The following is a 27919-nucleotide window of genomic DNA, read 5'->3' on the forward strand; positions in this document are numbered from 1 at the left end:
CAAGTTGGCCCTCGTGTCACATATAAGAACAAAGAAAGAAGTAAAATGGACAAGTATGCTAAAAAAAGCACTCCCTAAGAGGAAAGCCAGTCATTGTCTCAGAAGCCAGCTCATCCATGGGAGTTCAGATGCGTGACTGGGTTCGAGACTGACTTTGGTAGATGACAGTCTAGGCTGTACACATGACATGAGGAAGCCACCAGCACTACCGGAATGTGCCCTTTCTTGGGTCTGTCTCTTCGACATGACTGCTCAGCTGGTCGAGAATGTGATGCTTCATGACATCTGTGTGAAAGAGGCTCACAGGGCAGCCCGCACCTGAAGCGGCCCTTACCCTCTAAGAGGCCAGAGGGTGAGCCTGGTGGATGCTAGCCCAGCCGGTATCTCTGCCCAGGCTCAGGGCCGCAAAGCTGAGGCGATGCTGGGACTTACAGCACGTGGCCAAGTGGTCTCCAAGGACAGCTTTGCCTTTTTGTTTCCAAATCTTATTATAGATAAATTGAATACAGGGGCCTAAGGGAGCCCAGCCCTGCAACAAAGGAGCACGTGTTGATCTCACATTGATTTTTCTGTGATGAGCGTCAGTTGTCCCACACTGTGATTGGAAGAAGAGGGTGGAAGGACTGGAGGGAAGGTAGGGGAAGCCTCATTTCTGGATGCTTCCATTTGTCTCTTCATCATTCTTTAATTTCTTTTGCCTCAAAAATGGAACTTTTTTTAAATGTTTATTTTTGAGAGGGGTGGGAAGAGGCAGAGAGAGAGGGATCTGAAGCGGGCTCTGTGCTGACCCAAGCCCCAGGTGGGGCTCGAGCTCACCAACCGCGAGATCGTGACCTAAGCCTAAGTCAGACACTCAACCGACTGAGCCACCAGGCTCATTGGAACTTTTTTTTTTCTAAGACATGATATGTTAGTGGTAGTTGAGGTCCTGGGCTGTGGTGTTGAACATGGCTGGTTAGAATCCGGGCTCTGTCCTCCTGGCCACAGGATCCTGTGCTCTGGTTTATGAATAAATGCAGATAACATGGACACCTAAAAGAGCTGTCATGAGGATTAAATGAGATGTGTCTATAAAGTGCATGTCTCTGAGATAAAAAGGAAAATATGAAACTAGTGACTGTTTTTGGGTTTTCAGAGGGTTCCTTTGTCTCCTGCATTCCCTCATACCAAGTGCTGCTAAGTGAAACACTCCCTGGGACGCTAAAGTCTTGGCGCTATTGGTCCCTCAGACACCAGGTGAAGGTGCTTTCTGACAAGAGGTAGAAAATCCTTTCCTACACCAGGCTGCATCCACCAAGGCTGAAGCTGGATGGCTCGGCACACCTCCTTGTCCTCCCCGCCCCTCCTCCCTACACAGGTTCTTCAGTTTTCTTTAGAAAGGAAACCGGCTTTATTGATTGCATGGAGGCAGGCCCTGGGTATCCTTGCATCCAGCTGTCCCAAGCGGCTCAGTGTGCTGGCCAAGAGCCTGGCAGCCTGGCCAAGAGGACTCTGAGGCAGCCTCCCGCTCAGCTGTCTGCCCCATGTGACCTTGGACTCGCCTACCTGCAGAGCTCTCGGTATGGTCCCTGTCATGTAATACATGCTCAGCGAATGCCAGGCTCTTACAGACATTCCTTTATGGAGGAAACTGAGAAGCCTAATGTTAATGTTCATTAATTAAATGTTAATACCAGGCCATGTCGGAGAAGAAGCATCCCAGAGGTGGCTCTGAGACATTTTCTCCCGAAATTGGTCTGAAGCCTGAAGTCTGAGGGTGGCAGGTGCCTCTCGCTGGCCTAAGCATTGGTCCCTTCTGTAAATCTCCCTCTCTGTTCCCCACTGGCCCCGCAGGCCTCAGGAGGCTTTAAGTTCCTGCACTCACACATTTTTTTCTTTTTGCACCTCCCAGAGGAGTTTGGATAAGAGATAAAACCAAGCAAGCATGGAACCCTGGCACTAGAGGAAACGCAACTCTGGTGACAGAGAAGTCCCAGAGTGGGAACAGAAGCACTGGGCACAAATGGCCTTGGGCACAATGGCGAGTCAGGCTCTAAGCCCCTCCAGGTCCCTGTCTTCCTTAACTCTCTCCTGTGTGTGTCTGAGCTAAAATGACGATTTCACAACCCAAAGAATGAATCCAGTGGGAATGAGGGCCATCCCCCTCCCCCGTATTAGGTTTTTTATTACGTGACGAATCACTGTAAACTGGGTGGCTTAAAACAACGAGAATTTATTCTCTTCTAGTTCTGGAGGTCCAGAGTCTGAATCCATTTCACTGGGCCTAAGTCAAGTGTGGACAGGGCCACACGCTCCCTCTACTCCCTCCAGAGGCTCTAGGGAAAATATAGGAAAGTCCCCATTCTTGCCTTTCTCAGCTTCTGGAGCTGCATTCCTGGCATGCCTTGGCTCCTGGCCCCTTCCTCCTTCCTCAAAGCCCACAGCATAGTGTCCTCCCATCTCTCTCTCCACTGAGATGGCCACATCCCTCTCTCCATTCTCTGCAGTAGTATCACTCTCTGCCGCCTTCTTGTAAGGACACTTGTGATCATATCATGGGTCTCACCCAGATGCATCTCCCCCATTGCCAGACCTTAACTTACTCACATCTGCAAAGTCCCTTTTGCTGTATAAGGAAACGTTCCCAGGCTGTGGGGCTTCAAACAGGGACATGTGGAGGATGCCCATCAGTCAACCTACCAGATGCCCTGACTCTGCCAGCACCAAGTTCTCATGCTCTCTTCACTCTCTGCCAGGCCAGATTGGCTTTTTTAAAAGGCAAAATGGATTTTCAATACTGATGACTTTATAATACCATAAGGAGGTTTTGGTTCTAGTTTATAGCAAACATGACTCAAACTAACATATAAAAAAATAGAACGCACTGGCTCATGTCACAGAAAGTGTCTAGGTGTGGGTTTCAGGCACAGCTCGACCCAAGGTCAGGCAGTGTCAGCTGTGCCTTGTACCTCCCCCACTGTCTCTTCGCTCTGTCCTCTGCTGTGTCGGCTCCATTCTCAGGCAGGTTCTGCACACACTGTTGCAAGATGACTTAGAAGCTCCAGCAGCTCCAGCTTTCATATGCCAGGTTCAAGTCCGGAGGAAAAAGGTAGAGGCTTTTCTCTGAATAAGCCCTGGCAAATGTTTGGCTACAGCTCACTGGCTCTGGTTGGTTCCCGTGTCCGTCCCTCCTCTAAGGCCTGGGGAACCCAGTGCTGCCCCTGGACTAGGCTGAAAGTTAGAGATAGACTAATTGCCAGAGGGAAATGTAAGGCACCTGAGCAGAGAAAGGGAGCCTGGATCCCCGGTAGCACAGAGCAAAGATGCCCAGCACAATGGTAAGAACAGTGTGTTTCTATTACAAATCCCAAGCCAAAGACATGAGCATCTAATTATGAAATAGGCACCAGCTGCTTGGAAAGCTGTTTGAGGGACCTTACCAGTGCCCCAGGGACATGATAAGCTGATAGGACCCTCAGACATTGGAAAACAACTCATGATGAGACCTTTGCACCTATTCCCAGCACCGCCACCCTGTCACCATGGAGCGCAGGGCACCAGCTTCATGGGTACCTTCACATTTTCTCGTTCTGCAGCATTGATTTTTCACATGAAATATAATGTCCGCATCTTTGAAACGTTAGGATTAGACCACCAATACGGTGAACAAATCCACATCTTTACTATGAGAAAAACCGCTTTCAACAGCTTCCCAGAGCAAAATATGTCTGAAGTAGGAATTACCTCCTGTAGACAATGGTGTAAGGCCATATCTCCAATAAAGAGATAATATTAGGAGCATGAGAGAAAGATTCTGTAATTTTGACCATAGAAATAACCATAATTGTGTGCTTATCATGTGCCAGGCACAATCCTAACCCCACTATGTCTCTTAGCTCATGTCCTACAACAATCCTGTTAAGTATTAACATCTCCCCTTGAAACTGAGCCCACGCAACGGATCCAACCTGCCACGTGTGCGCTGACAGCAAAGCCCCTGCCTTAACCACTACCTTCTGCTGACATATGAAAGCGCACTTTTCTCTATATTTTATTACTGTATGTCCATCTTTCATTTAAATTAGCCTTTTGTGAATACTCCATCCAAACATTGTGCTAGGTACTGTGGATACTGCGGACATAAATGAGACCCTTCCCTGTCCCTACAAATTGATAAACCACTGGTGATGGCAGGTGGTCGTGGTCATGGTTTAGTATTTGTCCAATTCATTCTTGCATGCTCTCATCCCCACTCACCATCCAAGACTCTGAAGGGACATATGTGGGAAAACACATGTGCTGAGAAGTGGAGAGGCATCTTGTGGGGCCGAGCCACCTCCCGGCGCTTCAGAAGCGAGGGCTCCAAACTCAGCTGGTTCTTCCTTCTCGTACTTCACAGTTTGCAACCAGAGAATCATTGCAGAACCTCACTTTAAAACCTTTTGCTTAGACTTTTTTAACTGTTTGAAGGATACCATTTTGGCCTTTAAGAATCAGGTTGGCCTGAGCAAGAAGTAACAACAGAGCTTGACAGCAGTCAAGTTGGAGTAGCTGTTGGGTTTGCTTTGGAGAAAGAATGGAAAGGAGAGGGGCGCCTGGGTGGCGCAGTCGGTTAAGTGTCTGACTTCAGCCAGGTCACGATCTCACGGTCCGTGGGTTCGAGCCCCGCGTCGGGCTCTGGGCTGACCGCTCAGAGCCTGGAGCCTGTTTCAGATTCTGTGTCTCCCTCTCTCTCTGCCCCTCCCCCGTTCATGCTCTGTCTCTCTCTGTCCCAAAAATAAATTAACGTTGAAAAAAAAAAAATCTTAAAAAAAAAAAAAAGAATGGAAAGGAGAAACTGACGAGTGAGATCCCAAAAATGAGCTAAATGTATAAAGGTGCTGTCCCAAGGACTGTGGTAACCTGAGAACTGCTGTGGTCGGTAGCCAGGTGGGAGGTATTTTAGAGGAGGACCGAATGGGACTTGCCGAGGGGCTGGATGTGAGGGGGAAGAGAAGGGTATATCAAGGTCGGTGCCTGAATTTTCAGTTCAAGGAACTAGATAAGTGATAGTGCTGGTGGGTGAGAAGAGAAACAGTCCAGATTTGCTGGTAGAAGGAGAAAGAGGGTCTGGGTCCAGACAAGATTGCAATAAAGCTCCGTGAATATTTGCCTTCCCGCCCTCCCTCCCTGGCCATAAAGCAAGAAGCAATGTAGAAAATTAATTGGGCTCCTTCAGCACAACCTGGTGAGTAGCAGGTGCTGCGTGACACCAGGTCAACAACAGAAATAGTTTCCAGTAAACAGGACCTGAGGGATGGACTTTTTTTTTTTAATTTTTTTTTTCAACGTTTATTTATTTTTGGGACAGAGAGAGACAGAGCATGAACGGGGGAGGGGCAGAGAGAGAGGGAGACATAGAATCGGAAACAGGCTCCAGGCTCCGAGCCATCAGCCCAGAGCCTGACGCGGGGCTCGAACTCACGCACCGCGAGATCGTGACCTGGCTGAAGTCGGACGCTTAACCGACTGCGCCACCCAGGCGCCCCTGGATTTTTTTTTAAGTAACAGATTTGTGAATCTCTGTCATAGAAACTTAGCTCCTTACAATGCATTACGGCTGGCCCTTAGCCGCCTCTGTTCATTTAAGAACTTCTGGCAGGACTAGGGATGGCAAACAGGAAGATGGAAATCTGAGTTCTTCTTGGTCCAATGACAACATGTAAGAAGTTTGGTGGATATGCGATTTTGTCTTCCTCAGGCTACTCTTTTCACTTTGCAGATGAGGTGCTGGGGATATCAGGATAATGTGCTTTCTCATGTCAGCGTTCTTTGATTCTAGGAGTACCAAGAAGGGGACTTTGAAGAGTAGGCAAAATTAGAGGACTCAGCAAGGAAGGCTGAGAAAGAAGAAAGTGGCCACCTAAACCAAGAAAAGGGAATTTGTTTTTAAATGGCAGAGAAACAGTTCCACTTCCAGGAATAGGATGAGCTAAAATGCCTATATATATATATATATATATATATATATATATATATATATATATTTTTTAATTTCTAGGTATGAATGAGCTAACAGAAATTCCTACAGGTAAAGTTCCAAGGAACATTGAATGTTCATGTTAGTTTCCTATAATGTACTAGTTTGCTACTTTACCTCAGACTGGGAGGCTTAAACAACAGAAATTTTTTTTTTTTAAGTTCTGGAAGCTAGAATCCTGAGATCAAAGGGTTGAAAGGGTTAGTTCCTTCTATGGAGTATGAGGGAAGAATCTGTTCTAGGCCTTCTTCTTGGCTTGGAGATGACTGTCTTCTCCTTGTGGCTTTTCTTTGTACATGTCTATGGCCAAATTTCCAAATTTTATAATAATAAAATGCATGTCGCATCACATCCATTATAAATACCACATTCTTAGTAAATTTGAAGCCCTTTGTGAAAGAGAACACTGTGAGGTCGGCCTCTAGCTGACCTGCTTATACTCCGTGCTGATGCCTCTAGAAGCCTCCGGGGCCTCCCTCATCAGGCTTTCCACAGCCCATCCATCTAGAATCTTCTCTCCTGCTGTGATGGGCCAGCTAATTTACCTGACCAGGGGGTCAGATTAGTCTCTGGGAATGGTGGGAGGACTATGGCCATCTCTCAAGTCTAGGCTTCCAGAAACAAGTTCCTGCTTTTGTAGTGGACCTGCAAGAGATCAAGGCCAAGCCTTCGAAGGAGACCTTCGAAGAGGGTGGGCCTTTTGCTCTTTTCATATTTAATTTAAAGGTGATCACCATTAAGGATCATATTGTCTCCTTCTGTTTGCAATGGGTCAGTACAATTTCATGAGATACCGTGTCTGTTATCCCATAGAGAAATGAACTGAGCTGTTTTTTCATTTCAATTCTGAGTGTTATGAAACTTTTCATCCTGCTTTTATGTTGTTACAGAAGAACTCTGGCTACCTTATTATAGATTCATTCTTTTTAAGGCATCTTCCCAGTGCCTCCAATACCAGTGGAGGGCATCAGCCACGTTGATATTCAGTGTGAGCTAAGCTGGCTTCTAAAGAAATCAGTGGAAAGCATCAGTGCATATTTGAACCTAACCTGAGTTAGGGTTATGTCTGCTTGGTTCATTTAGTGATCTGATTCTTAAAAAGAGTCTATTTGATTTATCTGCGTTTTCATATTAATTAAAATCCCCCAAAGCTAGCTACATCTACTGAAGACCAGACATTAAAAGAAATTAACTTGAAAAAACCATCCTGTTTTGAAAGTATTTCTAAAGGACTTTGAAACTGATTGATTATAAGGGAGATTTCACAGCCTATCTACCTGTTCAGCCTTTCGAAGAGTATGTAGCAGTGGGGACACCTTCTGGAGCTTTTATGGAAGTGGCCATTTCTCACAGAAAAGAGCTTCAAGGAGATTCTGGACACATTCCTCCACTACGCACCTTGCAGCAAAACTCTTTGTGGGAAGTCACTTCAAGGCAAGGTCAACTGTGTCTTGCTTCTCCTTACCTTGATTACAATTGGGATGGATCCCTCATCGTCCAGAGGAAGGTTCTAGACAATACATTGTATGTTCTTTATTGTATGTTGTGGGTTCCAGTTACTTTTAAAATGAAAAAGCCTGCGAGTCACTGCCATGGGCACGGCACGGCAGAAGTAACCAAGGAGAAGCCCCTACTGATGAGGTAGGGTGTCCAGCAAAGCTGTTAAGATAGTGTTAGCTCTGGATCCAGGCTAACTGATCTCAGCCACTTACTTGCTTTCTGAGCTTCAGTTTTGTCACCTGAAGACTGAGGACCATCACAACACCTGCCTCATTAAGCTGCCGTGAACATTTAGCTAGGCAGTCCTTATTAAGTGTTTAATATGGTATCTGGTAGAGAGGAAGTGCTGAGTAGTGTTGGCTGCAGTTACTTAATTAGGACATGTTTTAGTCTGTTTGGACTGCTGTAACAAAATAGCAGAGATTGGCCGGCGTACAAGCAGCACACATCCATCTCTCACACTTCCGGAGGCTGAGAAGTCCAGATGATGGCACAGACAGACTTGGTGTCTGGTGAGAACTGCTTCGTGTTTCACAGATGGTGTGTTTTGCCGTGTGCTCACAGGTGGAAAGACCCAGCTAGTTGTCTGGGCTGTCCTTTAGAAGGTCACTAATCCCAGTCATGGGGGCTCAGCCCTCATGACCTGATCGCCTCTCAAAGGTCCCTCCTCCTAATACCATCACCTCATGGGTTAGGATCCCAACATATGAAATCTTAAGGGACACAAACATTTGGACCATAGCAGGGCTCTTGTTTTACCACTACTTTCCCTACCTTCTTGCCACCACCTTTTTAATCAGTGGTTCTCAGCCTTGAAAGCACATTAGAATCATGTTGGAAGCTTTTAAATATCTTGATTCCAAGTAAATCAGAATCTCTGCAGTTGGGGCTCAGGCATCAGTTCTTAGAGTTCCATAGGTGATTCCAATGGACAGCTGCAGGGGAACCACTATTCTAGAAGCTCCAATTGCAAATTCTTTTGATAAAAATATGATTTCACCCCCTGAGTTCTGAGCAACTTGACTTTCAACTTCTCAGTTATGTTCCACCAACTTTTTCCTTAGCACAGGTGACAGGTTCGAATCCTTCTGGGACATAATAAAGTCAAAGAGCTAAGCCAAGCTGTCTTTCATAATGGGTATGTGTCTGCAGTTTGTTTCCCTTTCTCCTGTGGCAGAACTGGAACGATCTGGCAGGGAATGCACTGAGCCAGCCCCCATCTGTCGTTTGCTTCCCAGTGTGGGAGGTTCAGCAAGTGTAAGACCACACAGCCAGGCAATAGATAAGGAAAGGTGCCTGGGACTTTGTGCCCAAAGGGGCTTGCCTACTTTTAAGTCGAGGTAAAGCAGTGATTATAATCTGCTCCATTTAGAAATAGAAAACAGGGGCTGATCTAATCTGGAGCAGGTTTGTGAGGAGTGGAGTAAGAGGAAGGGAGTGAGGGAGGCAGGGAGGGAATTCATCTGAAGTCCAACAAGGAAAGTGTTTGCCACCAGCACAAGAGCAGCTCACCTGCACTGGACATTTACCATGACCTAGGCTCCCTGCTGGGTCTGTTCCATGTATTAAGCCTCAATCAGATGAGGAGGGCTCTATCACTAACACAATACCCAGGTCACATAGTGTGTGAATGCGGAAGCCAGAGTTCAAACCCAGGCCGTCTGACCCCTTGGCCTTGAACCGAACCATTGTGTACTCTGCAAGTCTTGCTGTTGGAGCATTTGTCTCTGACTCTGATCCACTGGCCTCTGAGTCCCTTGAAGCAAGATTTGGCTTTCTTATCTTTGGAATCATAGAATGCTGCAGTGGTCTCCCTAGAAACAGAGCCTGAGATGGTGATTCTTGGGCAGGTGATTTATTGATGGAGTTCTCGGTGGGGGGAAAACTGTAAGAGAGTAAGAAAAATGAGATAGGGCAAGGGGGGAAACGAGGAGATCTGTCTGAGCCCATGGGGAGCTCTAGAGTATTAATTGCCTGAGAGTTTGTCCCACTCAGAGTCCTCACCCTCATCTAGCCATCCTGGCTTGCTGTTCACACACTATGGGAGGGAGGGCACCACCTCCTGGGGAGCTCAGGGCAGGGGAGGCAACTGACAAGGAGCCAGCTGGAGAAAGATGCAACCAACACCCACAGCAGCCAGTGAGGGGTGCGTCATCCTGGTGAAGGAGATCTAAACAGTGTGTGCCAACAGCAACTGCTACGGTCGATAATTTAAATATATAAAACAGCGTAAGAGCCAAACAAAACACACCTTTTTCCCCCAGCCAGTGGTGGTTTTCACCCTTTGTATGGACACTCCCGGATTCCAGGTCCAACAAATCATTGATTTAGAAGTCATTGTATGTCTACTATGAGGCTGTCCTCACCCCCCAGAGACCTCACGGCAGCAGGTGGCCAGCATACACCATTCCATCTCCAAATATCATCTGAACCAAGCACAAAATCTTAACTGAAACACAAGCATATTGGGGGGCGGCGGTGGGTTATTATGATGCAGCCCTACTTCCAGGGAAGGGAGAACAACAAATAAGCCTGGTGGACTTTTTAAATTTGCAACGCAAAAAAAAAAAAAAAAAAAAAAAGTGTATTGATCCTAACTCACCCAGGAGTGGAAAATAAAACATGAAGACGGGAGTTGCTGAGCCCAAACCAGTGTGGCTGATGGACGGTGTGTGGCATTCATGTGATCTGTCACAGCTAAAGGCAGGGTTTCTCTCCTGGGTCCTCCAGCGATTCTGATATGGGTAGCTCTGGAACCTGAGCAGTATTGCTTTTCCTTATTTGCTACATATTCTCTTTTAAAAATAACTGATTCTAATCCTGTTTGGGTCAGCATAATGGGAAAGCCATCATCTGTTCCTGAGGCTAAAATGAAATCTGATCGAAAACTAAAACTGCCAACATTCTATTTCAATTGTTTGGAATAGGTTTTTTTTTTTTTAATGATAAATTAAAGCTTTCATTATGACAGAGGTTTCACTGTCCCCTGTGGCTGAGTCTGTTAGCAGTGGGGCTGCCTTCCCAGTATCCTTTGTTTCCAGAGACCTCTCACTTCCACTTGTCCAGGTATCATTATCACCCGAGGTGTTGTTTTTCCTCAGGTCTACAGACACACTGCCACTTTGAATTTTTCCTTTACAGATATTCCCATATGCTTTTTTTTTTTTTCTGTTCAGCACAACATCCCAGGGGTGTGCAAATGTTGGATGAGAGAGTGCTATTGTGTGGGTCAACTCTGGCAGAGTCTCCCCAGGCATCTCTGCTAACCTGGGGTGATTTAATGAGTGCCTTGAATCATCCTCTGCTGATCCGCACTGTCCCTAGCTGGTGCGGCTGAGTGATAGCCTCATATTAATTATCAGCTCCAGTCCTTAGCCAAATTGTTGCCATTGCTACCCACCATGGGTCTAAAAGCTGGCTGCATATTGGAATCACCTGGTAAGGCTGTGAAAAACCTAATTCCTGGGCCCTCTCTGAGTCCTGCCAAATCAGAATTTACCCAAGAATGGGGTTCAGGAACCTTTATTTTAATGTGCTTCCCAGCACCCAGCCCAACATGGGTCCTCAGCCCAGAATGATGTGGTTTCAATCTAAGGTAATGTCATCCGGAGACATCTGTCCTGGAATAAGCCAAATGGAGGCTGATGCAAGAAACTGACTCTTAAAAACTGAGAACAAACTGAGGGTTGATGGGGGGCAGGAGGGAGGGGAGGGTGGGTGATGGGCATTGAGGAGGGCACCTGTTGGGATGAGCACTCGGTGTTGTATGGAAACCAATTTGACAATAAATTTCATATTAAAAAAAAAATAAAGTGAAAAGAGCTTTTGCACTCTTCTCCCAAGATCTTAGGGAATGGGAACCGCGGGGGGGTGGAGGTGGAGGTACGTGTAAACTCTGACTGCCCCGTGGTTGTTTTTTCTTTTTCTTTTTTTTTTTTGTAATGCAAGTGCCTGACTTAAGTTTTGCCTGCCGAGGCATCCGTGTCAAAGAGGCACTTTGCCAGCCATACAACTAGATAAGGAGCCGGACCACCTGGCGCACTGACATTCCTTCGATGTAGAAATCTTGGTTGATTTCAATAACTGACCATTTGGGCCACTTGTCTCTTCTCCTCCCTGCACTTTAAATTCCTACTCTTATGTTTTAAGTTCACCAGTACAGAGTGAGCCTAAGAAATCCTAGCTCTCCACCCTCCACCCCAATAAAAGCAAAACCTAGGCCCACACTGTCTTTCTATCCACGATGTCCCTGTGTGGCCCCAGGTGTGCTGTGTAATTTTCAGTTCCTGTAACTAATAACCTTTTATTTTCTCAAAGTTTCCTGATGGTTGCTGCTGAAGGGCATCTTCCAATCATAATAAGAACTACAAGGGCTGGTCCCACCACAACACTGGTTATTGATAGGCTGAGAGTAGCACAAAACACACAAAATAGTCCAGTTACCTGTGTGCTGTTTATCTGTTCTCACGCAACCATCCATGCGTACATCCATCTATCCATCTGTCCATTCAGTCAGACACATATTGAGCTCATGCTCTATGTAGAAGACCCTCAGCAACAAGGGCTATGAAGAAGGAACTTCTTGGTCCCGCCCTCCAAGTGCTCACAGTTCTATAGTGAGGTGTCAGCCCAGTGTTTTCCCAAGGGGAAATTGAACTGCTCTCGCTTCTTAAAAAGAGCAGTCAGGGCTCAGCTCAGAGCCCTCACCAGGTGAGAAAATAATAATGTTGATTTTTCTAAACATGGTGGATAAAACTGGGTTTTAATTTATAGCAATGATACATGACTTTCCCTTAAAATAAGCCTATTAGTCAACGTCATGCTTGAATGGTTCAAACTTAAAATTTAAAAGACTGAATACCGAGTGTGCATGAGGTTGTGGGCCTTCTTGAGCTCTCACCTTCACTGTGAAGATAGTGTTAAATGGAGTAAAACCACTTTGAAAGACTGTGTGGCAGTATCCTATAATTTTAAACATACATGTACCATATAACCAAGCGGTTCTTTTCCCAGGAATTGGCTCAGGAGGAATGAAAACATACATCTATGCAAAAACTTGAACACAAATATTCTTAGCAACCGTATTCATAATATTAAAAGCTGGAAACAGCCACATTGCCCATCAACAAGATGGATAAACACATTAGTCATCCATACTATGGAATACTGCTCAGTTATTAAAAAAAAAAAAAAGATCAGACTACTTAGTGCTCCTTGAAATGACATAAATGAATCTAAAAACATTATGCTGAGCAAAAGAAGTTAGACTCAAGAGTATATATTTATGATTCCATTTGTAAGAAACCGTAGACATATCTAATCCATGGTAACATAAGGCAAAGGAATGTTTGTCTGGTACCCTAGTCCTGGCTCTGCTTTCTGTTTGGTTACCTGGACCCAGGATCCCTGGTCATTCATTCACGCATTCACAACCATGCCTGAGTACCTACTGCAGGCCAGGCACTGTATTAGATGCCATATTAGGTACAGGTCCTCAGGGAGCTCATGGGCTAGCAGGGACAGGAAAAATAAGTGTGAAGTGGAAGCCCAGGGGCTGTAGGCACTCAGAGGAGAGTCACTGGACCCAGACTGGGAGACGATGGTGAGGAAACTTTTTAGGAGAAAGTGAAACCTAAGATTTGAACAAGGTAAGTCTAAGGGGTGGTGTAGGGCAGGTCCTTCTAGGCCCGCCTGTCTAGGATTTATTTGGAGCTTAGCCATAGAAACTGAGAGCCCACTGAGCACCGATTTGCAAAAGCTGATGTGTGCCTCCATCCACCCTGCTTTTGTAGGTTTGTGCCACAGCCAAGGAAGCCCACCAGTGCCCCCCTGTCCCAGGTGGAATCCATCCCAGTGACCTCAGCTTCTGCCAGCTCTCCAGCAATGCCAGTAACAGAGTCCCCTGAGATGGAGCTAAATGGTTTTGTTAAGTAAGTGCAAATGCAAGGCTAGAATGGATTTTTTAAAATAACATTTTTTTTTTCTCTACCCTGACTGACATTCTCAAGCCCATCCCTTATTTATTCATCCAGCAGCTCACTGGTCAACAGTTTAGTGAGTGACTTCTGTGTGTGAGTCCCTGGACTGTGCAGGTGGAATAGAGTTGAAAAGCATCTCTACTTTCAGGAGGTCATAGCCTCCTGATTCCTGGAGGACTAAGCCCTTCCTATCAGATAACCTTCTCCATCTGTCCAGAGTCGGCAGCCAGGGTCAGGTCAAGGGTAGCAAGCAGAAAAGGATATGGCAGTTGGCCAAACAGTGTATCCTCACGATAAAGTGCTCCAGTAAATAATAAACCTTAACATTGAGCACTGGAGACACAGAAAATTGTCTGAAGCATTGCTAGAGCTTCCCAGAACTTTTTGTAATTTGGACATGGGCTTGGTAGGCCAGGAAAGAAGGGTTGGAGTCTGTGGAAAATTGACTAGCCTGATGCCCTATACTCCATGTTTGGGGACAGGGAGTAACAGAGCACTGACCAGCTGACCTTGTGAAAAAAGCATGCTTTGAGTGAGAACCCCACTTATCCTTTGGGGTACAGTAGAGGGAGAGAGGAAGATGGAGTGATGATGTAGCTGAAGGCTGTGTCAGGATGGTTGCCAAATGAGTGATTCTCCACATTTTGTTCAACTCCCCAGGACTATCCTCATGGATGAAGATGTCAGGCCTGAAGAAGGACAATACAAAAAAGCACAAGCACCCATCATGATCATCTCTGATGTACGGTTTTCTCTCCATGGGATGGGTTAGCAAGCCGAGGGTCCTTCCTGTAAAACAAAAACAGAGCCAGGAGAAGTGACAAGTGCAAGGCTGGGGATCGGGTGGGATGAGGCTGTGGAACTTTATCCACATCACTTCCCGACCAAACACCCATAGAGCTAACACCCCAGTGAGAGCCAGACATCTCAGCACATAGATTTTTCTCTATAATGAAGAAGCCAGTTACCTCTAAACCTTGGCATTCTTCCCAGCCCCCAGATCGAGGCTACAAAAGGAGAAAGATTTCTCTCCGTAATTCCATAGTAAAAACAAAGGGGAAATCAAGGGAGTTTAAAAATGCATACCCTTAAATTCTCCTTCTAGAAGGATGGCCTAAGGAAATCATTGGAGATAAAAAAATTTATGTACAAAGATGTTTGTCACAACACTTTAGAAATAGAATAAAAATTGGAAAAATAAATTACTGTATATCCATGACCATATACAGTCTTTTAAAATACAGTTTGACTCAGTAGTGGCAGAGCAGGGGGTAAGCAAGCATTTTTATATTTTGTAGGTAGGGTTATGAATTGACATCGCCTCTGTGGCATATAATTTGGGGAGTATATCAGAATTTAATGCACATTTCCACTGCTAGGATACTATTCTCCAGATCTGCCTTTACATGTGCATAGACATGGAAGTCTCCTTGGACACTGAAGCTTTGTTGGTAAAAGCAAGAAAAATTGGAAACAACTTGACTCTACCAATAGGAGACTGACTTGTGTTTGCACAAGGCAATACTATAAAATCTTTTCTTAAAAAATGAGGAAGTTCTCTAACACTGACTTAAAGTAATCTCTGGTATATTAAGTAAAAAAATGTTCTATATTTTTAATTTTATTTTAATCCAGTATAGCTAATATGCAGTATTATATTAGTTTTGGCTCTACAATATAGTGGTTCAACAAGTCTGAATATTACTTAGGGCTCATCACAGTAAGTGCACTCTTAATCCCTACACCCTGTTTCACCCATATCCCCACCCACCTCTCCTCTGGTAACCATGTTTGTCCTCTGTACTTAAGAGTCTGGTTTTGGTTTGTCTCTTCTTTTAATTTGTTCATTTGCTTTGTTTCTTAAATTCCACGTATGAGTGAGATCATATGGTATTTGTCATCCTCTGACTTATCTCACTTAGCATTATACTCTCTAGGTCCATTCATGTTGCAAATGGCAAGATTTCATTCTTTTTTATGGCTGAATATTCTATTGTATGTATATACCACCTCTTCTTTACCCATTCATCTATCAGTGGACACTTGGGCTGCTTCCATAATTTGGCTATTGTAAATAGTGCTGCAATAAAAATATGAGGTGCGTATATCCTTTCAAATTAGTGTTTTCATATTCTTTGGGTAAATACCCAGTAGTGAAATCACTAGATTATATGGTAATTCTATTTTTAATTTTTTGAGGAACCTCCACACTGTTTTCCACAGTGTCTGCACAATTTTGCATTCCCAACAACAATGTATGAAGGTTCCTTTTTCTCCACATCTTCGCCAACACTTGTGGCTGATTATGTTTTTTATTTTAGCCATTCTGACAGGTGTGAGGGGATACCTCATTGTGGTTTTGATCTGCATAATTGATGTTGAGCATCTTTTTGTGTATCTGTCGGCTACATGTTCTATTTTTTAAAAGTATTTTAGATAATGCTTGTGAAGAATATTTATGGAAATGCAGCACTCCTATAAACTGACAGATCAGAATACAAGTACATACCCTTATATAAACACATTGTACACACACATACATATGTGTGTGTGTATAGTATAAGTAATTTATTTGTATTTCTCTCTTTGAAGTTTTCTATATTTTCCAATTTTTTTAGAATATATGTATGTATATAAAATACCTTTAAATGTTAATTTTCTTTTTCTATTTTCAAAGAGGTTTGTCATAGAAGAGTCAAGAATACAGAAAACTGAAAGCAAAAATCCTTACAATGCCACCATTTATGAAAAAGAGCCACTGAGGGGTGCCTGGGTGGCTCAGTTGGTAAAGTGTCTGACTTCAGCTCAGGTCATGATCTCACAGTTCATGAGTTTGAGCCCCGTGTTGGGCTCTGTGCTGACAGCTCAGAGCCTGGAACCTGCTTTGGATTCTGTGTCTCCCTCTCTCTCTGACCCTCCCCCACTTGTGTTTGCTTGCTCTCTCTCTCTCTCTCAAAAATTAATAAACATTAAAAAAAATTTTTTAATTTAAAAAAAAATAAGAAAAAGAGCCACTGAAATTTTAGTAAACAACCTCCCAGTAACTCTATTTGCATACACAAATCTCTGAATGAATTTACACACGCTTGTACCTTCAGGTGTGATACATGGGCGTATGTCATTTTACATAAATGGAACTGCTTTTTCACTCAGTAATATGTTGCGCATATGATTCCTGATCCCTAAATATACATACACTGCATCATCCTCCATGGACAGAGGACCCACACACACTCCATTTATTTATTTATGTATTTATTTTGATAGAGACAGAGAAAGAGTGCGTGGGGGAGGGGCAGAGAGAGAGAGGGAGAGAGAGAAAATCCCAAGTGGGCTCCGCACCACCAGCATGGAGCCCAACGCAGGGCTTGAACTCACAAAACCACGAGACTATGACCTGAGCCGAAACCAAGAGTCAGACGCTTAATCAAGTAAGCCACCCAGGCGCTCCCCACACATACTCCATTTAAAATAATCCCCTATTGTTAAGTTTCTCAGGATCCACATAAGAGTGAAAACATGTGGATCCTGAGAAATTTAACAGAAGACCATGGGGGAGGGGAAGAAAAAAAAAAAGGTTAGGGAGGGAGCCAAAACATAAGAGACTCTTAAAAACTGAGAACAAACTGAAGGTTGATGGGGGGGTGGGAGGGTGGGGAGGGTGGGTGATGGGTATTGAGGAAGGCACCTGTTGGGATGAGCACTGGGTGTTGTATGGAAACCAATTTGACAACAAATTTCATATTAAAAATAAATAAATAACCTTTAAAAAATAAAAAATAAAACTTTAACAAAAAGATAAAGTAAAATAAAATAATCCCCTATTGATAGGCATTTAGTTTGCTTCCAAAGTTTTGCTACTGTAAGTAATGCTGCAGGAAACATCCTTGTACATATATTTTGGGCATTTGTCCAGTTCTCTCCATAAGAAAAAAAAATGTACTATTTTTTAAGGTATAGACAACATACATCAATTTTCTGTCACTGGTGGGGAGGAGCACATTGATGAACCATTGTGAATGCTTACTAGCTTTTCCTCATGCCTCTGATTTCTAGGGATTAAGTTTTAACTCTGCTGAAACTGAAAGAATAAACCCAAACCAGAGCCAGGTGTAGTTTCAGGAACCCCCATGGAGCTTTGAACGGGAAGAAATGCTTCCCATTGGGGTAGAAGAAGTAAGTAACACCTCATGGGCCCTAAAGTCAGATGATACTATTCTCACTGAGCACCTGCCCCAAGTTAGAAATCTAAATCCTGCCGGGCCAGTCTTCCCCCCGCATTACCATCAGGTATGTCCAGGGTTCTGGGCTAGGCACCTTTCATGGAGTCAAACAAGTTAAAGTCAGGAATTAATCTGTAAGCTGACTGGAGTTTAACCTACCCTCTGCAGGCCCTTCATCCTGATTGATGCTCTCCTACAGAATGACTTTCTCTGCAGGTGTTTGATATCCTGCCCCTATATGGAGTGCTGAAGCCGCATAGTAGCCACCAGATATCGTTCACCTTCTACGGACACTGTGACATCATTGCACAGGCTAAAGCCCTGTGTGAAGTAGAAGGAGGGCCCACCTATGAGATCATGCTGAGGGGAGAGGCATCCCTGGTCAACTACTCCTTTGACACCAAGGATATTAACTATGGATTACAGGTATTGCCGACCACAGGGAGATTTCCTGGTTTTGCCCTAAACATCGCACATAGTCCTGTGCTCTAACGTGTCCTAGAGCCCTGGATCATCACCGTCTCAGCACTACCCCTAACCTTGATCCCTGATCCACTTCCCTAACCCTAATCATCCCACTGCCAACTGTTTGCCAGACTTTTTCACTTGCTTTTCTGTCTCCTGAAATTCAGCATGTTAGACACTAAAACTTGCATCTTCCATCTCAATCCAGAAGCCCATACCAACCTCTCCGTTTCTTCAATAGCGCTACCACCTTCTCTGTCCCTTGAGTTGACAGTCTCCAAGCGTTTTCCACTACACGCTTCCCTTTGCCTCCCCATATCCTGCAAGCATCCAGGTTAGCTAATTCATCAAGCAGGATCCCTCTGTGTTGGTTTTCCCTTCCCATGGCCACTGCAGTTGTCACACCACAGGGGTTCATCAAGCCATTACTAAGATATTACAGCAATTCTTCTGAAACCATAATGTGCATACAAATCACCTGAGAATCTTGTTCCAGTGCAGATTCTGATTCAGTAGGCCCTGGGTGGAGCCTCAGAATCTGCGTTTCTCCCAAGCTCCCAGGTGATGCCAAGGACTCCACGGAAGCAAGGGGTTACACCGCATTCAGGGCTTTGGCCACTAACCCATCTAAACAGCATTGCCGCATAGATTTTCCCCAAATTGCATTTTCATCCTATCAACCCTCAACAATTAGCCCCAGCAGCATTTAGGAAGCAACTTAGTATTGAGAAAAGAGCATGGTTTTGCTGTCAGAAAAACTGGGATGGTATCCCAGTTTTACTTCCTACTGACTATGTAGCATATCACCTGACATCTCCAAGCCTCAGTACCTCTCATCTATCAGCTAGGAATGGGGTAGCAGTACCTAGCTCACCAGGTGCTTGTGGTTATTAAAGTGCCGGGTCAACACTGTGCATGGGTCAGAGAAGGCCTCCGATCATGAGTCCCTTTCTCTGTCATCCATTGGATCAGAACCAAGCTCCACCTGGGTGAGGGGATCCTAAGCCCCTCTATTAACTTAACTGATGTCCCTTACACATTAAATTTGGTTTCTCTTAGTTTCTCACTGTAGGCCATTCATCCATTTGTGGCCAAACTGGTTTACCCACTGACCCTAATACATCCCAGTCCTTCTTGCCTCAATACTTCCTTTTATATAATCCCTCTCATCCTCCACTCTGCCAACCCCAAATCTACACATACTGTAAGATTCAGTTCAGCTCTATCCTTTAGTTATCTTTTTCTTACCTTGCATTCTCTTGGCATTTAAATATATTCTTTGCCATAATATAATGCACATTCTAATTTTTGATTTGGAATAATTATTGATTCTATGTCTGTACATCTTCTTTTCCCAATTAGATTTTGTGTTATGTACTCGGAACCATATCTCTACCAAATTTTAATGGAAGTCAGACTGCCGTCGTATAGCTGCTGCATGGATAATTATTGAATTGTGTGTGTGCATGTGTGTTTATAGGTTAAAAATTGTGCCTAAAAGCAAATTCACCCAACACCTTTTGAGACTTTGTCCACTGAGTTGACCAAATACAATTCCCTTTCATTACTTATCTCCAGGTTCTTCTGTTTTGGGTCAGCTCAGAGTGTATTCTTTGAAGCAGCCAGTCATTGCCCTATCTTATCCTAAGAACCCCTGAAGTGGCCTTATTTTGTGGTTATTGGGCCTGCTGTTCAGCTGCTGAATTGTGTCAGTAAAATCTCAGGAAAAAGAACATGTCTTGCCTACTACTCCCATGTCTCTCCATACGAATGCAAAAATTTTAATTCTAGACGCAAATCTTATCCAAAAAATAAACAAATAAACTTTGGCCTAGGAAAGCTTAATTTTGAGATCCTCTGTCATGAGTTCTTTGTGGTGAAGAAACTGAGGTGCAGAGAGTTAGAACACCCCACACACGGCTCTACTAACTTAAACTAGTTGCTAGAAGAGCTAACAAAGAGCCAGGTTTCTGGCGTCCAGTGCTCCTCCAGCTCCAGAGGGCACATTTTGATGCTACTGAAATGTGGATTGGATTGGCCAGTGTCTACACCAGGAAAGATGAAATCTGTGTGTGTGTGAAGTGTATCTGTCCACCCGCCTTTCCCAGGATGATAGCAGCATCCCAAAGGGTAGCTGATAGCTGTCACTCTTCTTCTCCTCTCAAGCTGTTTGACCACGTCACAGAGAATGAAATCACGCTGAAGAACACTGGGAAAGTTGGCTTTGAGTTCAAGGTTCTGACTGACCCCCTGTCTTCGCCAGACAACCTTCTGCCTGGAGTGCCCCTAATCGTGCCCATCTCAGTAAGTGGCCATGTGACAGTGGTAGGAGGGACCCAAGTTCAAACCTGCAAGCTATAGCCCTATGGCACATGATATTACACTAAACATTCATTGTCAGGATTATGGGTGTGATTTTTTTAACTAAAAATAGTTATCATAAACATAATAATAATAAATCCAAGCACTTTACTCATTTATTAATCAAGTATTAATTGAATCCTGCATTAGCCAGGCACCATACAGGTACCAGGGGCTCCAGTGTGAACAAGACAATATAGCCCCATGGATTTTTTTTCACAATTATAAGAATGGTTTATTTCCACTTCTGTCATCACACTTCCCTTCTAAGTCCTTGAAGCCAAGGGCCTCTTCTCCACTTGCTTTTATTGATCCCTTTTTAAAATACAGTTTTACTACACATGTATGTATCCTTAAACAAAGTGCTTTTAGTTTATTAATTTACGAAAACTTTTAAGCACCTACTATGACCAGGCATTTTTCTAGCACTGAGGATAGCATAGCATAGTAAACAAAACAAATATACTTGATCCCAAAACTTGGAAAGTTTGTTTTATGGGATTTTATTTTATCTTGAGTTTTATGAAAATGGCATCAGTAATGTAATTTTGTGCATTTTGCTTTTTTCATCCAGTATCGTGTTTCTAAGAATAGTGCACATTGTCACATGTAGCTATAGTTCATTTATTTTCATTATCAAATAATATCCCTTCTATAACTATATTGAAAGCAATTTTTCTTTTTCCTGTCAAAGCATTTGGGATTTTTTCTCGCTAAAATTTGCTGTTAGAAACAATCCTGCTACAAATATTCTTGTACCTGCCTCCTGATGTACAAATGGAAGCATTTTTCTTAGGGAATTTTCCTAGGAGTGAAATTTCTGGGTCATGGACTATGCAGATGTTCAATTTGATAAGACAGCGCTAAAACGTTTTTCACGGTGTTTTTTTCCCCGTTGGTATTCCCAACAGATGTAAACATACTCTCACTGAAATTTAGTAAATTTTGTCAATATGTGTTTTAAAAAATTTTTTATTATAATCCTAGTTTCATTTCCCTGGTCACTTATGAGGATTAGTACCTTTTACTGCATTTATTTGCCATTCATATTTCCTCTTTTTATGAAATACCTGTTCACATACCCTACCTATTTTTTATTGGTTAGTTGTCATTTTCTCATAGCTTCATAAGATGAATCTTGGGTGAGGGGTGTGAATAGAAAATAATCAGCATAAGAGGCCAGTGGGACTATCTAGTCCATTAAATCTCCAGAAGCAGGAGTCCATTGTAAATATTAACATTCTGGTCTTTCTGCTATGTAGGGTTTTATCAGTGCACATAAAGAGCAGGTATTGAAGGTCTACTACTTACCTGGAGTACCTGAGATCTTTCAAAGGAGTTTCCAGATACAGATTGCCCACCTGGACCCAGAAAACATCACTCTGCGTGGTGAGGGAATCTTTCCCCGAATCAGCCTCGATCTCCCCAGGAAACTTCAAGGTATTACTACCTACTATAGTATTTTTCCACTGGGGAACAAAAGGTACATTTTAGCTTTGCTTATTTGAAGGCTGATTGGTACTCACATGATTTGTTTGGTACTCACTAAGTTCCTGTGTCATTCCTCATTTCTTTTTTTTTTTTTTTTTTTTTAAATTTTTTTTTTCAACGTTTATTTATTTTTGGGACAGAGAGAGACAGAGCATGAACGGGGGAGGGGCAGAGAGAGAGGGAGACACAGAATCGGAAACAGGCTCCAGGCTCTGAGCCATCAGCCCAGAGCCTGACGCGGGGCTCGAACTCACGGACCGCGAGATCGTGACCTGGCTGAAGTCGGACGCTTAACCGACTGCGCCACCCAGGCGCCCTCCTCATTTCTTAAAAAAAAAAAAAAAAAAAACAAATTCGAGTTGAAATTGATTTGGTGACCTGTATTTAATGAGACAGGATGTGGTCCATAGAAGTCCCAAATTAAGACCCCTGGCCAATTTTGCCATCACTGAACTACATATAGAGAGATCAGAAAGTTGCACTTCCAGAGGCCTTTTCCTCCAGCACACATTTCTTCCAGCTGTAATCTCTCCCTGAATTGTCCCTACCCATGGCACACTCACAGATGACCGCTGAGAGGCAAAGGCTGATCTTACTCCAAGGAGTAGCATTTGCAAAATATAAACTGTACACAAAGGCAACTAAGGCTCTGACCCCTTCCTTATTTTGGCATTACACAGCTTGGGGGCTAATTCAGACTTTTATTAGTTGTCTGCGCACATGCTTAGCCAAGGTTTTTCTGGTAATATCTGGTCCCTGGAGCCATCCCTCTGTATCAGAAGACTTCTATCTTGGCAAATCCCAAAGCTCAGCTGAGCAGCTCTCTTGGCCATGGACTCTCTGGCTCTTTCTTCCTGACATGGGATATAGAACAGAGGGTTAAGACAAAGGTCTCACTCTTCTTTGTAACTCCTTTGAGCTCCTTGAAATCTGCGTCCCACAGACAGCTTCAGACTAAGCCTTCACACTGAGCCTTTCCTCCATCCCTGATCCCCAAAGTCACTGGCTCACCTACTGATGATAATTCTTTACATCCTAATTGCTCCCTGAAACTACAACACAAATATTAGTAAATCTAACACCATGTTACACTCTACCATCTAGGGTTCCAACCAGCCAGAAGTTAGTCCAGCTCTCAAAGTCTTTGCCACTTGGTTGAAAACCAGGGGCCCTGCTGGCAGTAGATATGTTTGGCCAGCAGAGGGCTTTCGAAGAATTGAGATCTGAATACTGTTAGTTCTGAATACTGTCCGTTGGGTCTCCCGTGCTCCCGTTCATCACAAGTACAGTGCTTCCTATGGCTCCATAGTAGGCACTTTATTTCTCTGCCTACCTCGTCCCTCTAGCATTCGAATTTGCACTGGCTTACTGGTGAACATGAGTGTCTGAAATCTTTCCCCTGATTGCCTGCATCCCTGATTTGGGGGACTGGAGCTTGTTTAGTTACAGTTAGAGTTGGAGATATAGTCCTTTTGCTTACTGAGATTTAACAAACATGCGAAGTCACTTAAAGGATGACCGGCCGTGTGGGTGTGTCCAGCACAGAGGGGGCTCCCAGGTCATGCAGCATTCAGTACTAGAGCCAGGACAGCATCTAGGAAGCTGCGATCTGGTTGATCACCCAATGCATGACTTAGGATGTTGCTGCCATCAAGTTCTTGTGAACCAGCTCTTAGCTCCCTAAAGCATAATCTCATTAAACTCAGTGGGGTCTCTGCTACAAATTGAACTCAGTCACAATCTATGTCACCCTCTGAGGCAGAGAAAACATGACAGGTAAAGCACCAAAAAGTTCACTTCCCTTCTGACTTTATGGACCCTGAGCTGACAGTCTGTGTTTTAGGCATGATTCATATATTTTTAACCATCCTGATTTCTTTCTCCTTCCAATCCCACAGGAAATGAAAAGTATGAAACCTTCTTGAATCAGGCCAGAAAAAACCTAGAAAAAGAGTACAACTATGAAACACTTGACCACTTAGAGATAACTGAGGAATTGCCTGAGGACGAATCTTCTGAGGTAAGATTAGCTTCACCCTGCACAGAATGAATGTGGGAGGAGAATGGTAGGTACAAAGACCCAGGGGCAGGAAGGTAATGGTCTCTCTGAGGAACAGAAAGGAGAAGAAGCTAGAGCTAGAGCAAAGAAGGGGGAGAGGTAAGGAGCCCCCTAATGAACCTATTAAAGGGTTTTGAACTTTATTCTGAGGGCAACAGCAAGTTAGTGAAGTGTTTCAAGTGGGGCCTGGGGTAATCAGAATTGCATCTTTAAAAAATCTCTCTGGCTGCCTTGTGAAGCCCTGAGAAGCTCTCAGGGGTTTGGGTTGTGGTGTGTGCGTGTGTGTGTGTATGTGTGTGTGTGTGTGTGTGTGTGTGTGTGTGTAATAAGGATAGATGTGCTGAGATGTGCTCAGTTTTTAAAAGCTGATGGAGTAACTCTAGATGAGAGATGGCGGTGGTGTCAACAAGAGTGATAACACAGGAGGTGGAAAGAATCGAGTAGTTTCAAGAAATACTCCGGAGTTGGAATGGTCAGTGATTAGGGATTGGTTGGATGTGGGGGTGGGGCAGAGGTGACCCCTACCTCAAGTGTCTTACTTGACAGACAAAGTAAGGAGGAGGAGAAGTGAGGTGGGAAACTCAGGAGGAAGAGCAAGTTTGAGGGGAGAGGAGGAAGGGATCTGAGTTCCAATGGTTTGTTATTACACCCGAGATTTCTGAACATCATCCAAGTGAGCTTCCCATGGGGAGCTGGCCCCATGGGCTAGAGAGCTGAGGAGAGAGGCTGGAGAAAGTGCTGTGAGTCACCAGATGGCCATTGTGATCACAGGGAATGGTGAGATTCCCTGGGAAGTGTACCGAGTGAGCAGGGGTAGATTCAGAATAGAACCCTCTGGTCGCCAACAGCTAAGTGGGGGAGGGGGCAGCCAAAGAGGTTCAGCATGGTGCCTCCAAGGTGGAAGCCAAGCCAACAGTTGGTCTCTCGAGGCAGAGTGGCCCAGCTGGTAAATAAAGTCGGCCCTCCCCCAGTGGGAAGTGAAAGCAAAATCCCCAAATCCTCCTTCACCCCTCCCTGATATTCTTCTCTGAATAGTCCATTCTTGACCATAAAGCCTGCTTTCTCCCTGTGCTCATCTTTATTTTTTATTTTATTTTATTTTATTTTACTTTATTTTATTTTTTTAATATATGAAATTTATTGTCAAATTGGTTTCCATACAACACCCAGTGCTCATCCCAAAAGATGCCCTCTACAATACCCATCACCCACCCTCCCCTCCCTCCCACCCCCCATCAACCCTCAGTTTGTTCTCAGGTTTTAAGAGTCTCTTATGCTTTGGCTCTCTCCCACTGTAACCTCTTTTTTTTTCCTTCCCCTCCCCCATGGGTTTCTGTTAAGTTTCTCAGGATCCACATAAGAGTGAAACCATATGGTATCTGTGTTTCTCTGTACGGCTTATTTCACTTAGCATCACACTCTTCTAGTTCTGTGCACATTGCTACAAAGGGCCATATTTCATTCTTTCTCATTGCCACGTTGTACTCCATTGTGTATATAAACCACAATTCCTTTATCCATTCATTAGTTGATGGACATTTAGGCTCTTTCCATAATTTGGCTATTGTTGAGAGTGCTGCTATAAACATTGGGGTACAAGTGCCCCTATGCATCAGTACTCCTGTATCCCTTGGGTAAATTCCTAGCAGTGCTACTGCTGGGTCATAGGGTAGGTCTATTTTTAATTTTGTGAGGAACCTCCACACTGTTTTCCAGAGCGGCTGCACCAGTTTGCATTCCCACCAACAGTGCAAGAGGGTTCCCATTTCTCCACATCCTCGCCAGCATCGATAGTCTCCTGATTTGTTCATTTTAGCCACTCTGACTGGCGTGAGGTGATATCTGAGTGTGGTTTTGATTTGTATTTCCCTGATAAGGAGTGACGTTGAGCATCTTTTCATGTGCCTGTTGGCCATCCGGATGTCTTCTTTAGGGAAGTGTCTACTCATGTTTTCTGCCCATTTCTTCACTGGGTTATTTGGTTTTTGGGTGTGGAGTTTGGTGAGCTCTTTATAGATTTTGGATACTAGCCCTTTGTCCGATATGTCATTTGCAAGTATCTTTTCCCATTCCGTGGGTTGCCTTTTAGTTTTGTTGATTGTTTCCTTTGCTGTGCAGAAGCTTTTTATCTTCATGAGGTCCCAATAGTTCATTTTGCTTTTAATTCCCTTGCCTTTGGAGATGTGTCAAGTAAGAAATTGCTGCGGCTGAGGTCAGAGAGGTTTCTCCCTGCTTTCTCCTCTAGGGTTTTGATGGTTTCCTGTCTCACATTCAGGTCCTTTATCCATTTTGAGTTTGTTTTTGTGAATGATGTAAGAAAGTGGTCTAGTTTCTTCCTTCTGCATGTGGCTGTCCAGTTCTCCCAGCACCATTTGTTAAAGAGACTGTCTTCCGGGGCGCCTGGGTGGTGCAGTTGGTTAAGCGCCCAACTTCAGCCAGGTCACGATCTCGCGGTCCGTGAGTTCGAGCCCCGCGTCGGGCTCTGGGCTGATGGCTCGGAGCCTGGAGCCTGTTTCCGATTCTGTGTCGCCCTCTCTCTCTGCCCCTCCCCCGTTCATGCTCTGTCTCTCTCTGTCCCAAAAATAAATAAACGTTGAAAAAAAAAATTTAAAGAGACTGTCTTTTTTCCATTGGATATTCTTTCCTGGTTTATCAAAGATTAGTTGGCCATACTTTTGTGGGTCTAATTCTGGGGTTTCTATTCTGTTCCATTGGTCTATGTGTCTGTTTTTGTGACAAAACCATGCTGTCTTGATGATTACAACTTTGTAGTAGAGGCTAATGTCTGGGATTGTGATGCCTCCCGCTTTGATCTTCTTCAAAATTACCTTGGCTATTCAGGGCCTTTTGTGATTCCATATGAATTTTAGGATTGCTCGTTCTAGCTTTGAGAAGAATGCTGGTGCAATTTTGATTGGGATTGCATTGAATGTGTAGATAGCTTTGGATAGTATTGACATTTTGACAATATTTATTCTTCAAATCCATGAGCACGGAATGTTTTTCCATTTCTTTATATCTTCTTCAATTTCCTTCATAAGCTTTCCATAGTTTTCAGCATACAGATCTTTTACATCTTTGGTTAGATTTATTCCTAGGTATTTTATGCTTCTTGGTGCAATTGTGAATGGGATCAGTTTCTTTATTTGTCTTTCTGTGGCTTCATTATTAGTGTATAAGAATGCAACTGATTTCTGTACATTAATTTTGTATTCTGTGACTTTGCTGAATTCATGTATCAGTTCTAGCAGACTTTTGATGGAGTCTATTGGATTTTCCATGTATAATATCATGTCATCTGCAAAAAGTGAAAGCTTACCTTCATCTTTGCCAATTTTGATGCCTTTGATTTCCTTTTGTTGTCTGAGTGCTGATGCTAGCACTTCCAACACTATGTTAAACAGCAGCGGTGAGAGTGGACATTCCTGTTGTGTTCCTGATCTCAAGGAAAAAGCTCTCAGTTTTTCCCCATTGAGGATGATGTTAGCTGTGGGCTTTTCATAAATGGCTTTTATGATGTTTAAGTATGTTCCTTCTATCCCGACTTTCTCGAGGATTTTTATTAAGAAAGTATGCTGAATTCTGTCAGATGCTTGTTCTGCATTGATTGACAGGATCATACAGTTCTTATCTTTTCTTTTATTAATGTGATGTATCACATTGATTGATTTGTGAATGTTGAACCAGCTCTGCAGCCCAGGAATGAATCCCACTTGATCATGGTGAATAATTCTCTTTATATGCTGTTGAATTCGATTTGCTAGTATCTTACTGAGAATTTTTGCATCCATATTCATCAGGGATATTGGCCTGTAGTTGTCTTTTTTTACTGAGTCTCTGTCTG

The 27919-nt window shown here is 43.8% G+C and overlaps 1 protein-coding gene across 1 annotated transcript in view; it reads left to right on the top strand.

Annotated features, from left to right (window-relative positions):
- HYDIN (HYDIN axonemal central pair apparatus protein) overlaps positions 1-27919 on the top strand; it is a 340954-nt gene that overhangs the window by 187655 nt on the left and 125380 nt on the right. The window contains 7 exon segments of the mRNA XM_047079251.1: positions 13291-13428; positions 14137-14218; positions 17533-17652; positions 17916-18125; positions 20331-20468; positions 21788-21965; positions 23915-24036. Of these exon segments, the coding sequence (XP_046935207.1) occupies positions 13291-13428; positions 14137-14218; positions 17533-17652; positions 17916-18125; positions 20331-20468; positions 21788-21965; positions 23915-24036 (988 nt within the window).

The sequence above is a fragment of the Lynx rufus genome, unplaced genomic scaffold (genome assembly GCF_022079265.1).
Source record: "Lynx rufus isolate CCGP_SWC_20201006 ecotype Redwood Valley unplaced genomic scaffold, mLynRuf1.p SCAF_16, whole genome shotgun sequence".
In the NCBI taxonomy this organism is placed as follows: Eukaryota; Metazoa; Chordata; class Mammalia; order Carnivora; family Felidae; genus Lynx; species Lynx rufus.